The following is a 13,442-nucleotide window of genomic DNA, read 5'->3' as shown; positions in this document are numbered from 1 at the left end:
AGGGAGCCCCGTCACGGTGACACCGCTCCTGTCTTGAGTCCTGCGTTTACTGAGACTGAGAGAACAGGGAGGCCGGTAACGGGCCATTTCTGTGGTAACAGCCTTGACCTGTCTAGAAGACAGAGAAAGAAAAGAAACAAGTCACCTGAAAAAACCTGAATGGCTTAAAGGAAAAGAACCGAGAGAACGGACACGACACTGAGGCCTTTACTGGTGACACCTTTTTAATAGGTCAGAGTAACTGTACAGTTCATTATATTCTTCCTGAGAATAATTTATATCCCCCAACAGACTAAAGGGAGGGCATAGTTCTCCAAAGTACTGAAAAGGGCGGGGGGGCGGCCTGGGCGGAGAGACCCAGTCTCTCAGGCTGCCCCCTCCTGGGAAGACAGACACAAGGGTTAGTTCACTCCAGTGGCTGTAAAAGAGTCAACATGGCTTTAATCTTTCTTTATAAATTATATAAAAATGGAAACGGGGATGGTTCCAGAACCTCCTCTCAAGGCAGTTTGGAGGTGCTCTGGTACAAAGCATTTCTGCTTCCAAAGAACATTGCTACAAAAAACTGGCACATTATTCTGGTGAAAAGAGAGAAGTCTGAGTGTGTGCTACAGCTAGTTCCCACCCTACGCTTCACAGACCACAGGAGGAGGAGGCGGGCAGGGGAGGGCTGCAGCTGGTCAGCTGACCAGTGCGGGCAGAGCTCCCAGGGCCTCCTTCGGAGCGGGTGCCGGCACACGGCAGCAGAGGGCGCTGCGGCGGCTCCCGCTGGACCCTCCAACTGGACTCGTGTCGCGGGGTGGGGAGTCGGCCCTGGGCTTCCTGGGGACCCCCGTCATAGGCTTCACGGCGAGTCTGGCCGCTTCTGCGAAGGCGTTTCCTACAGTCTTCTTTCTGATCCCTAAAAGCTTCTCACGTACAGTCTGTATTCTCAGAAAACACCACATTTTGAATCCCAGGCTTTTCTGAACACCATGATTCCAAAAAAAAAAAAAAAAAAATGAACCCAATCAAATGTGGTTAAACTTGTATGAGAGATTTCGACCAGCTGTCAGCCAGAAGAGTTGGCGATCGGCGCTGGCGGGAGGACGTGTCCTGGCTGCTGGTGGAGGCGCCCGGGTGCAGGCCGGCTCAGTGCGGCCGCGGCTGCCCCAGCATCTTCAGTCGCGCCTGGTCAATGACGTCCAGCAGGTTCTTGGCGTCCACGGCCAGGGCGTGGGCGGCCGTCAGCATCTGCTTCTTGTACTCCTGCTGCAGGCTGGTCAGCACGTACTGCTGGGCCAGCTTCATCTTGTTGATGAGCTCGCCCAGATCCGAGTTCAACAGCTTCTGGGCCATCTCGATCTGGAGGGACAAGAGGGCGTCAGGACCGCCGCCTCCCTGGTGCTTCCACGTGCCTTGTCCGTGCCCTCTCCCCCGTGGGTTGTGGGCAGTAAGCCCCGGCTCATGGAGGAGCTGCCTGGGTACCTGCCAGCCGTGTCAGGAGGGACCCCGCCCTGCATCCCCACCAGGCCCGGGATCCCTGCCGGCACCGTGCCCCTGCCTAGCCTGCATCCCCACTGCCCTGGGGTCCCCGCCTATCTGGCCCGTGTCCCCACCACCCCGGAGTCCCCACCCGCCCCAGGTTCCCAGCCCTAGGGTCCCCATCCGCCCCAGCCCGCCTCGGCGCAGGGCTGAGCCCTACCCTACCTCTCGGTGTGTGCTGGCGGGTAGCCCGGGGATGGTCTCGTCCACAGTGGCCAACAACGTCCGCAGGGCCAGGCCGACCTCCTAGCGGACAGGACCACAGGCATCAGGTCACGTGGGTCACGCGGCGCGACCTTCCCTTTCAGTTACTTCTCACCTCCCGTTACCACCTCAAGGAACGTGTCTATGTCTCTCTCCCGTGGGGCTGGGCCTGCCCGTTGGAGTCAGAGGCAGCTCGCCCGAAGGCTGCGCTCTGACACCAGGCTTGGTTGCGCGAGGGCAGGGAGCGGGGCGCATGCCCACGGAGACGAGGGTCCGGGGCAAAGTGCCCGCCCAGATCAGCCGTGCCCACCTGCCAAAGCAGGGAGGGCGGACAGCATACCTCTGACCCGACACAGCCCTCCTCACAGTGCTCCCGAGTCCATTCTCCCCAGGTGCCTTCTACGGGCCCCAGGAAAAGCATCATGGCTGCGCAGGACTATAGTGCGGGGGCCGCCGGCACAGACACGCAGACACGCGGCTGCACAGTGTGGTAGTGCGCGGGCCGCCGGCACAGACACACACAGCCACGCGGCTGCGCAGTGCGGTAGTGCGCGGGCCGCCGGCACAGACACGCAGACACGCGGCTGCGCAATGCGGTAGTGCGTGGGCCCGCCGGCACAGACACACAGACACGCGGCTGCGCAGTGCGGTAGTGCGCGGGCCGCCGGCACAGACACGCAGACACGCGGCTGCGCAGTGCGGTAGTGCGCGGGCCGCCGGCACAGACACACACAGCCACGCGGCTGCGCAGTGCGGTAGTGCGCGGGCCGCCGGCACAGACACACACAGCCACGCGGCTGCGCAGTGCGGTAGTGCGCGGGCCGCCGGCACAGACACGCAGACACGCGGCTGCGCAGTGCGGTAGTGCGCGGGCCGCCGGCACAGACACGCAGACACGCGGCTGCGCAGTGCGGTAGTGCGCGGGCCGCCGACACACAGACACACAGCCACGCGGCTGCGCAATGCGGTAGTGCGCGGGCCGCCGACACACAGACACGCAGACACGCGGCTGCGCAGTGCGGTAGTCTGCGCAGACACCACCACACCGAGCAGCTCTGCCCCCTGCTTTCTTCACTCACAATCACAATGTGGGCAGGAACTATGGAGACTGTGCTCCGGGACAGGCCCCTCCTCGGCTCTCAGTCAGGAGCGGCAGGCAATTGGAGCAATGAAGGTTATGACGCATAGCTTCTCCGCACAGCGACCTCCCCGCCCAGTGAAGCCGTTCTTCAGCTGGGACGCGCTGTGGTGGTCTTACCTTCACCATGGGGACATACTCCTCCGGCGGGGCTGGCTGGATCTTGCTGGACATCTCGATGACGGCCTTCACCAGGCCTGTCACGTTCTCGTACACCCTGTCATTGGAGCGGTCCAGGTTGGCGGTGGGCGGGGGGCTGATTTCCTGGGGCTGAAGCTGCCAACACAGAAGCCGGTTATCTTTCATTATCCAGGAGATGGTGGCAATCACCATGACTCAGTTAGGGAGCATCTTTAAAAGAGATCAAAGCAGATGACAGAACTGATTTTCTTGTTCACATGGGTTAGAGTCCATTTTGAGGATGACAGTCACAGGACTCATCCGAGTGACACGTATGGAACATTTTTCTAACTTTGAGCTCAGTTAAAGGACAGGAGAAGGACTCACACACATCCTAAAAAGCCCCGAATTCTCAGAGAAGTGATTTGATTCCCCCAGAATCATCCACCCGAAGAGAAAGAATCTGCACCTCACACCTCGCCAAGGGTTTCAGAGAAGCTGGCTAAGGAGTCAAGCGTTCTGCATGAAGACTAACCGTTTCCACTTGGTGAACACGACACGGCTCAGCTAAGCCCCTCCAGCTACTGGGTGGGTAGCTGTGCCTTGTGTGATCGTAAAGGGTGGGCAGACCCACATCCCCCCAGCGGACAGCACGTGTTGCGGGCTGTGGTGGTGCGTCCGAGCCCAGCACTGCACTTCCTGGGGAGTGGCCTCAGCTCCCATGCAGAAAGAGACACAGGCGCCCGGGCAGGGACATCACCAGATGTCACCCAAAATAAGCTGGCTACTGAGCTTCACCAGAGCCTCCGGGACATCTTCACAGTCTTTAAACATGAGTTTGGCCACAATGGCTCCACAGAACAGCCTCTGTGTCATGTGCCCACAGGAACCTGCTGCCCGGGCTCAGGCCACCATGCTGGGCGCCCATTTCTGAGCCCGTGGGCCACCTCTGCCCGAGGGTCCTGGAGCTTGGGGGCCTGGTCTGGGCACAAGAGGGAGGAGGACAAGAGTCCAATCCTGCGCAGGCGCTCTCCCGCCTCGCTGTCCAGTGATGAACCAAGCACAAGCACCCACCCTGCCCTGATTTCTGGTCCAGCCACATGCAGAGCGCTGGGCGTGATAGAGCCGGACAGACACACAGATACAATGTGCTTACCCTCCACGGCTATTGTTGAGCAGAAGGTGAGGAAAGGTTAAAGAGATTATCAGAGAGAGGAAAAAAAGAAAAACAATATTAATGAAGGCAGCAGACAAACCCCCGTCCACACACACGAGCAGAACACAAAGGGCAACGTCGGCCCCACTGCATCTCGCGGCTTCAGCACAGAGCTGCGTGTGTCTGCTCGGGGCACGGCACAGCAGGACGCCTGCCGTGTACGCCTGTGCTCACCAAACAGATGCAGAAAACATGCAAAGCCCAAGAATGACAATCTGGCAGCCGTGCAAGAATCACAAGAATTAGGGATCTTCCGAAGGGAAGGAGATGTGCTCGTGACCACAGAGAGCTACCCGTTGGACCTCTGTGTGGCTCAGAGGACCGCACTCCACCCCCAGCACCACCACAGTCCACTCCTGGACCGGGCTGGGCTTCAAGTCAAGTCGTTAGGAGCTTATATTAAAAACAAAACAAACTCTTCTTTTGAAGCCATTCTTATGGTTCAGTTCCTTTACTTTAAACTTAACAAGTTTGATTTAATGTCTTCTGTACATCTTAAACCAAGGCTGCCCTACTGTGACCTAAGAGGCAAAGCTAATAGTTGGAGAGTGGGGTGTCCCTTCCTTAGAGTTCTCCGCAAGCAGCAGCCCTCTGGTGTGTAAGTTCAGCAGAATCCTAGGTGTTGTGTCCCACCCTCTACCCTGTGCTGCACGCAGGCACAGGGAGGTCGCTCGGAGCTGCGCTGAGCATCCAGGGTGGCCTGGTCCCGCGAGGTGGGACGTGCCGTGCGAACGGGACCAGCAGAAGGGGCTTCCGGAGGAGCAGCCTCAGGCTGAGCCCTTCGGCATGCACACGACCTGGATCTCAGGACGGGCGCTCACGGCCTTGTGCTTCTGCACCTCCCTGAGCCACGCTTGTCACAGCGTTGGGACCATCTGCAGTGGCGCTCCCAAAGCAAAAGCTTAGTTTGGACAGGCATCTGTTATTGATTTCCTAGTTTCTGGAAACTTCCTATTTCTTGACAGCATGGAGACTCTGGCAGGCAGCAGTTAGAATAAACCCACAGGGATGCCGCCAGTCCCAACCACTCAGGTGGGGCTCCTTAAAGCCTTGGTAATTCGGAACTGAACGACAGTCACCGAGGACACAGGGTGGTCCTGTGCTACGTGCTGCTTGGGGCGTGACTTCACACCAGTTGGTGGGAGGGTTGTTTTTTTTTTTGTATTTTTCTGAAGTTGGAAACGGGGAGGCAGTCAGACAGACTGCTGCATGCGCCCGACCAGGCTCTACCAGGCACGCCCACCAGGGGTCGATGCTCTGCCCCTCTGGGGCGTCGCTCTGTTGCAACCATAGCCATTCCAGCACCTGAGGCAGAGGCCATAGAGCCATCCTCAGCGCCCGGGCCAACTTTGCTCCAATGGAGCCTTGGCTGCAGGAGGGGAAGAGAGAGACAGAGAGGAAGGAGAGGGGGAGGGGTGGAGAAGCAGATGGGTGCTTCTGTGTGCCCTGGCCGGGAATCGAACCCGGGACTCCTGTACGCCAGGCCGATGCTCTACCACTGAGTCAACCGGCCAGGGCCAGTTGGAGGGTTTTTGGGCTGACACCATGGGTTCTCTCAGGCTGACCAGACAGCCTGCACTAAACAGAGGGGTGATGGGTCAGGACACACACCCTACTTCCTAAGTGTTAAAACATCTCCATTCTTAGCACTAAGCAGGCATACTATTCCATTAAGAGTTCTACTTGCTTAACACCCTATATTAAGGGGAATTCTCAGTAATATTTATTCATACGTTCTTCCTACTGTAAAAATGAACACGCCAGAGTTCTGAGCTGGCACCTGGTCTACTTCTAGCGGTGGTTTTCCACTGGACTGCAAGCCACTTTGGGAGTCTGCTCTTGTGGCTTATGGAAAAGGCTCATTAACCTACTTTCACACTCTTTCTTTGAATCTATGTCAAGAACCATGTTAGAAAGGGCTCTGTCCTCCTTTGTCCTCCCCAGAGCATACCTGGGGCGGGGCCAGCAGGGTTGTGGGAGGCCAGGAGCCACCCGGGCTGTCAGGGTCCGCAGTGTGTGCCCCACATGACACTCCCTCTTCCCTGCCCCGCCTGGGCCCCTGAGCCAACAGCGCGTCTACACTCGTGAGCTCTGCAGGGCTGTGGCACACAGCGGCACAGTCCAAGAGCCAGAATCTGGGACACGCCCTTGACCTCTGTGAACTTGGTCACCTCCCATGAAAAGCGGGAAATGGAGTAACACCACTGATTTGCTGAGGCCAATGTGCGGGTTTAACCACGCGGGCCAGGCTGTCACAGCACCCGGGGGTGCTCGGTAACGAGGTTGTGGGTGGGCCTGCATGCACAGCTGACACTGCAGTGATGACTAAGCAGTAGCTAGTGTAAGACACAACCTTCCGTTGCACCACAAAGAAAGAACGCTGCCAATCAAAGCAGCACAGCACCCTGACTTCAGATACTGAACCGTGGAGGAGGGGTCAGAGCAGCCTGCAGCAGAGAGGGGACTGCTCTCTGGTGGAAGCTGCGCTCGCCTCTCCCTGAGTGAGCATGACGGAGAAGGGGGCTTCCCCCAGGGTCTCCATGTGGACAGGGAGGGCCTGAACCCCAACTGCTCTGCTCAGGGCACCGGGCGGGTGAGAGAGGGCTCAGAGCCATGGAGAAGTGTCAGCCGCCAGGCCGGGTTCCACGCAGCGTGGTCTGCAAACGCAGGCCTGGCCCCAGATGGAACGTGATGGAAGCATCCACTCAGCCCACGAATGGACATGAAGACGGATCCTGCAAGGTCTCACTCACCCCAACATCTGGGTTTAATTTAGTTCTAGAACCAGAGGCCACCACACACTTCACTCCAAAGCATCACTCTGCCTGACACAAGGATGCACTGAGAAGGCGGGGACCTGACTGGGGTCCTGGAATTTGTCCCCAAGATAAAACAGGGAAAGGTTTTCGGCAAAGCTTGTTCCTGACTCTCAAACGGTTTGGAACCAGACGGACTGTGCCTTCAGCCCCCAGACACCACCTTGCAGTCGCCTCAGCAACAACTCCACCCACGGTTCCCCAACCGTGCCTTGAGCAGAGCCAGGCTCCAAACCCACCTTGACGCCCTCGTTGTAACTGTCTGCAGGGCTGCCAAGGCCGGCGAGGCTGCCCAGGGGGCCAGGCGCTCCGGGCCGCGGTGGCTTCTTTGGTGGAGCTGCAGGATCTGGAAAAGGGAACGAGTCTCGTGAGGGACCTTCATAAGGAGCGCGGAGACAGCCCTGCCCCATACCACGGCCCTGTAGTCTCAGCGGCCACCCGGTTGGCAGAGGCAGCCTGCGGGCGCTTCCGATGTGTGACACAGGCTCCCTTTCCAACCTGTGTGTGTGCTGACTTGCCGTGGCTTCCAGAGCTAAGAAACTTACACATTTAGAATCCACTCTCGGCAAGTTATACGCAAGTTATACAGACTTAATACACAATTTCTTTCTTCGTTTACCTGGTTTTCCCACAGGCTGATAAATGTGCTGGTTTCCAGTCTGTGGGAACAGAAAGTTCAGTCAGCACACCAGGGGCACAGCACGGCCACACCCGCCCCTCCGCGCCCTCTCTACCTTGCCCTTGACCATCTGGTGCTAAATGCCAGTCCAGGATGAGGGTGGCGTGGGGAGCTACGTGACAGAAGGGCTGGGACAGCAGGCGGGGACACAGGAGTCACATGGGTTCAAGTTCTCTTTAACAAGTGACATCCATGGATGTCTCAGAAGCGGGGACCCCAGGCCCTCTGTGCCCTCCCAGCCACCGTCATCACAAGAAGGGTCCCCATGGGGGACAGTGACAAACGAGAAAAGATGTCACAGCACTGGGTGTCCAGACACTCCAAGGGGTGACGTCATCCTTGAACCCCGGGCCCTGCGAGTGTCAGGACCTGTTATGACGCCTCCAGGTGTGACGCTCTGGCCCAGCCACCACCCACCTGAGAAGCCGAACCCTAACCCTAGTGTCCGCCCCGTGGCCAGGACGAGAAGGCGGTCCCACCTACGCCCCAACCACGTTCAGGCTGCGCGTTGCTGCTCACACTTAAGACAACCTCTGCAGCCTAACTCCACAAAAAGGAGCACTTTTATATCTCCTCCTACTTGTGAAAAGAGAGACGTTCCTCACTTATCTTAGAGTAACGCACTGGTTTATAAAGACAGACACACACCCTTCCAGAGGCCCCTGCCTCAGAGGGCACACAATGCAGACTGCCCCAGCACTGCTGCTGCTGTCCACTGCCGCCAGCCCACACGCGTGACCGCAGACACGCAAAGCCCCGAGCTGGGCAGTACGCAGCACGAGACCCCAGCAACCAGCTTTGTGGAGCACTCACAATTTACCTGCCGCTCACCTGTTCGAGTTATTAACACCTGTCTAGCTCAGGCACGAAGCAGGCCCACCCCGCGGTGCCCACGGCCGCTCCTCTGCAGCTGCGTGCAGGCTGCCGGTGGAGGAGATGGGGGGCAGTGGAGATGTGGTCCCTGAGCAGCCCCGAGGCGGGGTGCTGTGGGGGAATGTGGGAGCAGAGCAGCCCCGGGGAGCACTGCGGGTCTGAAGACCCGGGTGGCCTGGGCAGGGTGGTGGGGAACATGGCCCAGACTGTCCAACCTGGCACGCTGTGCTGTGCTGACCCGGACCATACATGTTTTAAAAAGTTTGAAATAAAGAACTTCCTGGTAATACTCAAGTAACAGGAAAGTTCAATAACGAGAACATTCCAGGTGAATGTCCATGTCCAGTGCACGTGTAGGCCCCGGACTGGCCGCCACCCAGCTCTGCTCGCAGCTGGACACAGGCCTTGCTGCTGGCCCTGGAGGACTCGCCCAGCTGTCCGGGGCTCTGGCCTGACGTGTGTGAGCGGAGACTGGTGACACCTAATACAAGGCTGCTGCCCCAAAGTACACACACGGCGACCTGTGACTTCGAAAATCTAAACACTTTCTACTTTTTTATGCAAACTGGTAAGATCAACGTCCACTTGCCAGTTACTAATGTTCATTAACTAGCTCAGAGCAGTTTACACTCCACTGCTTTCTAGCCAAAGGTTCTCCTGGAAACTGTGGCACATTTTCAAAGTGCTAAGTCGGAGAGCGTCAGAAGTGGGCCACAGCATGGAGCTACCTTGAACGAAGAGCAGGAGAAACCGCACGTGGTCATGGCGTGTATCTGCCCCCGGAAGGGCAGGGGAAAGAAACCGCATGTGGTCACAGCGTGTATCTCCCAGAAGAGGGGAGAGAAACTGCACGTGGTCACGGCGTGTATCTCCCGGAAGAGGAGAGAGAAACCACACGTGGTCACAGCGTGTATCTCCCGGAAGAGCAGGAGAAACCGCACGTGGTCACGGCGTGTATCTCCCGGAAGAGCAGGGGAGAGAAACCGCACGTGGTCACAGCGTGTATCTCCCGGAAGAGGGGAGAGAAACCGCACGTGGTCACAGCGTGTATCTCCCGGAAGAGCAGGGGAGAGAAACCGCACGTGGTCACGGCGTGTATCTCCCGGAAGAGGGGAGAGAAACCGCACGTGGTCACAGCGTGTATCTCCCGGAAGAGGAGAGAGAAACCACACGTGGTCACAGCGTGTATCTCCCGGAAGAGCAGGAGAAACCGCACGTGGTCACCGCGTGTATCTCCCGGAAGAGCAGGGGAGAGAAACTGCACGTGGTCACCGCGTGTATCTCCCGGAAGAGGAGAGAGAAACCACACGTGGTCACAGCGTGTATCTCCCGGAAGAGCAGGGGAGAGAAACCGCACGTGGTCACAGCGTGTATTGGCCAGAAGGAAGCAGCACAGTACAAACCACACACATTCAGTGAGGGGCTGCCGGCCAGCTGGCTACGGCCGCCCCAGGCACAGCACTGTCTGGACTCTGGCAGTGACTCTGGGTGCGTTTCCACAAGCCTCGGTTACCTCGTGTTTGGGGTGTGGATGGCAGCAGGGCCCGCCCTGAGGGGTGCTGAGGCCTCAGGGAGGCGTCAGGAGAGCGCTCAGCACGGCCCCAGTGCCAGGCGGTCTAGTCGCCAGAGCGCTATCTGCTGACGGAGGGTTTCTGAGTCATCCCTGCAGCCAGGGCTACTTCCCTTAAGCCCTCATCCCTTCCAGCCTTCCAAGCGCCTGCTGCGTGCCACAGGCCGGACCACGGAATTCCCCATCAGTGACAGTCCCAGCAGCTGGTTCCATGACGAGGCCACATCATGCCAGATCCCGCTTTCTCCATCACACAGAAGGAGGCACGCGTGATGTCAGATGGCGCACAATCTGACCTTGTGCGCCTGCACTAAGGACGCCTGCTGCCTGCAGAGCCCACTGCAGCGGCCCACTCTGGTGGAAAATGCCTGACCTTCACAGGCTAGAGACTGGGCACGTCTCCCAGGGGCCGCTCAGGGCAGCTGTGTGCCCGGCTCAGACAGGGGCCCCTGGTGGGCCCGCCCTCTGTGCACCGTGGAGCTGGGTGCCGACAGTGCCATGTGCACGCATGTGTGTCTAGCTCAGTGGTAGTTAACCTGGTCCCTACTGCCCACTGGTGGGCGTTCCAGCTTTCATGCTGGGTGGTAGCGGAACAACCAAAGTATAAGGTCTACCGGAAAGTTCTGTCCGTTTCTATCACAAGTTTCGACACGTAAGCACGTTTATTTGGCGCATGTGTGCCTATTTTTATCACTTAATGTACACATACTGACGTAGCAAATTAACTAAAACAAAGTTGATTCACGTTAGTCTTATGTGTGAAGCGATAGTGTACCCATGGCTACTGATAAAGTTCATTTATGCCACTGTAATTTTTATGAATTTCAACAAGGAAGAAATGCTATAGAAGCATGTCTGTCGCATCCACCATATTCCTCAGACTTAGCACCCTCTGACTATCACTTGTTTTTGTCCTTACACAATTTTTTGAAGGACAAAAAATTCAAAAATGAAGAAGATATCAAACAAGCACTGGTTCAATTTTTCGCATCAAAAGATAAAACATTTTTCAAAAATGGGATATACAAATTGCCCTCACACTGGCAAGAAATCATTAATAATAATGGCAATTATATTATTTAATAAGGTTTATTCATTTATTATTTTTTATTTTTATTTTTTGTATTTTTCTGAAGTTGGAAACGGGGAGACAGATAGACTCCTGCATGTGCCTGACTGGGATTTACCTGGCATGCCCACCAGGGGGCAATGCTCCACCCATCTGGAGCGTTGTTCTGTTGCAACCAGAGCCATCCTAGCGCCTGAGGCAGAGGCCATGGAGCCATCCTCAGTGTCCGGGCCAACCTTGCTCCAATGGAGCCTTGGCTGCAGGAGGGGAAGAGAGAGACAGAGGGGAAGGAGAGGGGGAGGGGTGGAGAAGCAGATGGGCGCTTCTGTGTGCCCTGGCCGGGAATCGAACCCGGGACTCCTGCAAACCAGGCCGACACTCTACCACTGAGCCAACTGGCCAGGGCCTAATAAAATTTATTGACAGTAAGAAAAATTTGTATTTTGTTTTATTCCAAAAATGGACAGAACTTTCTGGTAGACCGTATATAAATGAAAAGATAGATTTAACCACAGTAAGTTGTTTTATAAAGATTTATTCTGCAAAACTTAGCGAAAATCCAACATAAAGTACTTGGTAAGTAATTATTATTATATGCTTTAACTTGCTGTAACTCTGCTTTATAACTTTTATAAAGTAAAGTTAGTTCCCTACTTTACAAATCAGCATTACTGTGGCACCAGTGGGCCGTTAGAAAATGTTACTACTAACAGGGATACAGAAGTGGGCGGTGGGGATAACAAGGCTGACTCCCCTGCTCTGGATGGAAGCCAGTGGTGTGTTTCTAGCCAGACGCCTTATGAGGGTGGGAATGTATCTCTGTGTGTCTGCCACCTGGCAGGTGGGAGCTTCTTTAAGTATCAAGAGAAATCTGAGTTTACTTTAACCTGATATCTGCTGATAGAAATCCTAATAAAACAATTTTAACTACTCTCTTCAAAAGACCAAGAAAGAGTTGTAGCAGGTTTTAAATACACTTGGATTAATCATAAGCTTGCTCTTTAAGAGAATGTTAGGCACTTACCCTGACAACACCCAGAGGAAAAAGCCACCTTACTCGACAAGTTTTCTGTGACCATGGAAATGTCTTTAACAAGCAAAAAGAGGGTGAACACTGGGCAAAGAAGCCTGTGTGTACCAGCAGCTGCCCGGGTGCACGTCCGGCTCGGGCGCAGGGTCCAGCTCACGGCGGAAGAGCCAGCAGCAGCACCGGGCGGAAACCCTCCGTGCTGCTGAGAGCGCCGGGCCACGCGGCCACCCTCTCCACGGGCTGGCGCATGCGTTCAGTAGCACCGTGTTAGCACACACAAGAAAGCAACCCCGTGCAGGGGACACCTGGCGGCCGCTTACCGGGCCCTGGAGACCGCCGTCGTCCCGGTCCACGCTGCCTCGGGAGAGCCGCACGTCAGGTTTCTACAGGGAAGACCAAACCGTTTCAGTGATGGCTGTAAGTTTCTTCCTTTAATAACACAATTATCTTCTGAATAACAGTTGAAAGGTCCCCAATGTCAGAAAAATTCTCAAAACCCAGAGATGAGCACCCTGGGTCGGCTGCCCAGCAGAGCTCCGTGCGCCCAGCACACAGGCCCCAGCTCGTGCCCGGCGAGAGCCTCCACGGGGACATGAGAGCCACAGCCTGCTTCCCAGGCAGCCGCATGACCCTGGCTGTCCTGCCAGGCCTCCCAGGAAACACCCGGACCCCGGAGACCAAGCAGGAAACTCTGGCCGCACTGGACACAGAGCGCCCCTCTCACCAGTACCAGAATAAAGAGCAGGCTCCGTGCCGTCGTGGCCCCAGCCTGCCCACCGGACCGCACGGCCCACTCTCTCCCAGGGAGCCCTGTGGGCATGAGGTGACTGCCCCCTACCAGACAGGCGTGTCCTGCTGCCTGACACCCCTGTGCACCTCTGCACCTGATGGGGTCCAGCTCCCAGGACACTCACGAGTGCGGGCTGGGGCTGAAGGAGACATGGCTGGTCTTGCTCTCCTTGTACAGAAGTGAAGCCACGCACAGACCGCCTGCCTTCACGGAGCATCACACAGTGGGGTTTGGCAATGGCAGCGGCCCACAGCACGCACACCGTCGTGCCTAGAATGGCAGGGAGGGGCCCGGCCACCGCCTGAATACCCATCAGGCCTCAGACCTCTTGAGCTGTGTGAGCTGCACCCCAGTTTCCTCAGCTCTAAGGCCTGCCTGCTAGGAGGGTGAGATGCATTCACGCTGGTGCATTA

At 56.8% G+C, this 13,442-nt stretch overlaps 1 protein-coding gene across 16 annotated transcripts in view; it reads right to left on the bottom strand.

Annotated features, from left to right (window-relative positions):
- Window positions 1-214: 214 nt before the first annotated feature.
- PTK2 (protein tyrosine kinase 2) overlaps window positions 215-13,442 on the bottom strand; it is a 197,514-nt gene continuing 184,286 nt past the window's right edge. For 14 of the 16 annotated variants that reach the window (XM_066265588.1, XM_066265595.1, XM_066265596.1 and 11 more), the window contains 6 exons: window positions 12,560-12,622; window positions 7,638-7,677; window positions 7,258-7,364; window positions 2,987-3,142; window positions 1,690-1,770; window positions 215-1,344 (listed from right to left, as the gene is read on the bottom strand). In XM_066265588.1, coding sequence (XP_066121685.1) covers window positions 1,132-1,344; window positions 1,690-1,770; window positions 2,987-3,142; window positions 7,258-7,364; window positions 7,638-7,677; window positions 12,560-12,622 — 660 coding nt within the window. In that variant the 3' untranslated portion in view covers window positions 215-1,131. The remainder of the gene's footprint in view (window positions 1,345-1,689; window positions 1,771-2,986; window positions 3,143-7,257; window positions 7,365-7,637; window positions 7,678-12,559; window positions 12,623-13,442) is intronic. The other 2 variants (XM_066265600.1, XM_066265589.1) reach the window with 1 other exon arrangement.

Source organism: Saccopteryx bilineata, chromosome 3 (genome assembly GCF_036850765.1).
Source record: "Saccopteryx bilineata isolate mSacBil1 chromosome 3, mSacBil1_pri_phased_curated, whole genome shotgun sequence".
Lineage (NCBI taxonomy): Eukaryota > Metazoa > Chordata > Mammalia > Chiroptera > Emballonuridae > Saccopteryx > Saccopteryx bilineata.
Note: the sequence above shows the minus strand (reverse complement) of the source record. Positions and strands in the feature narration are given on the sequence as shown.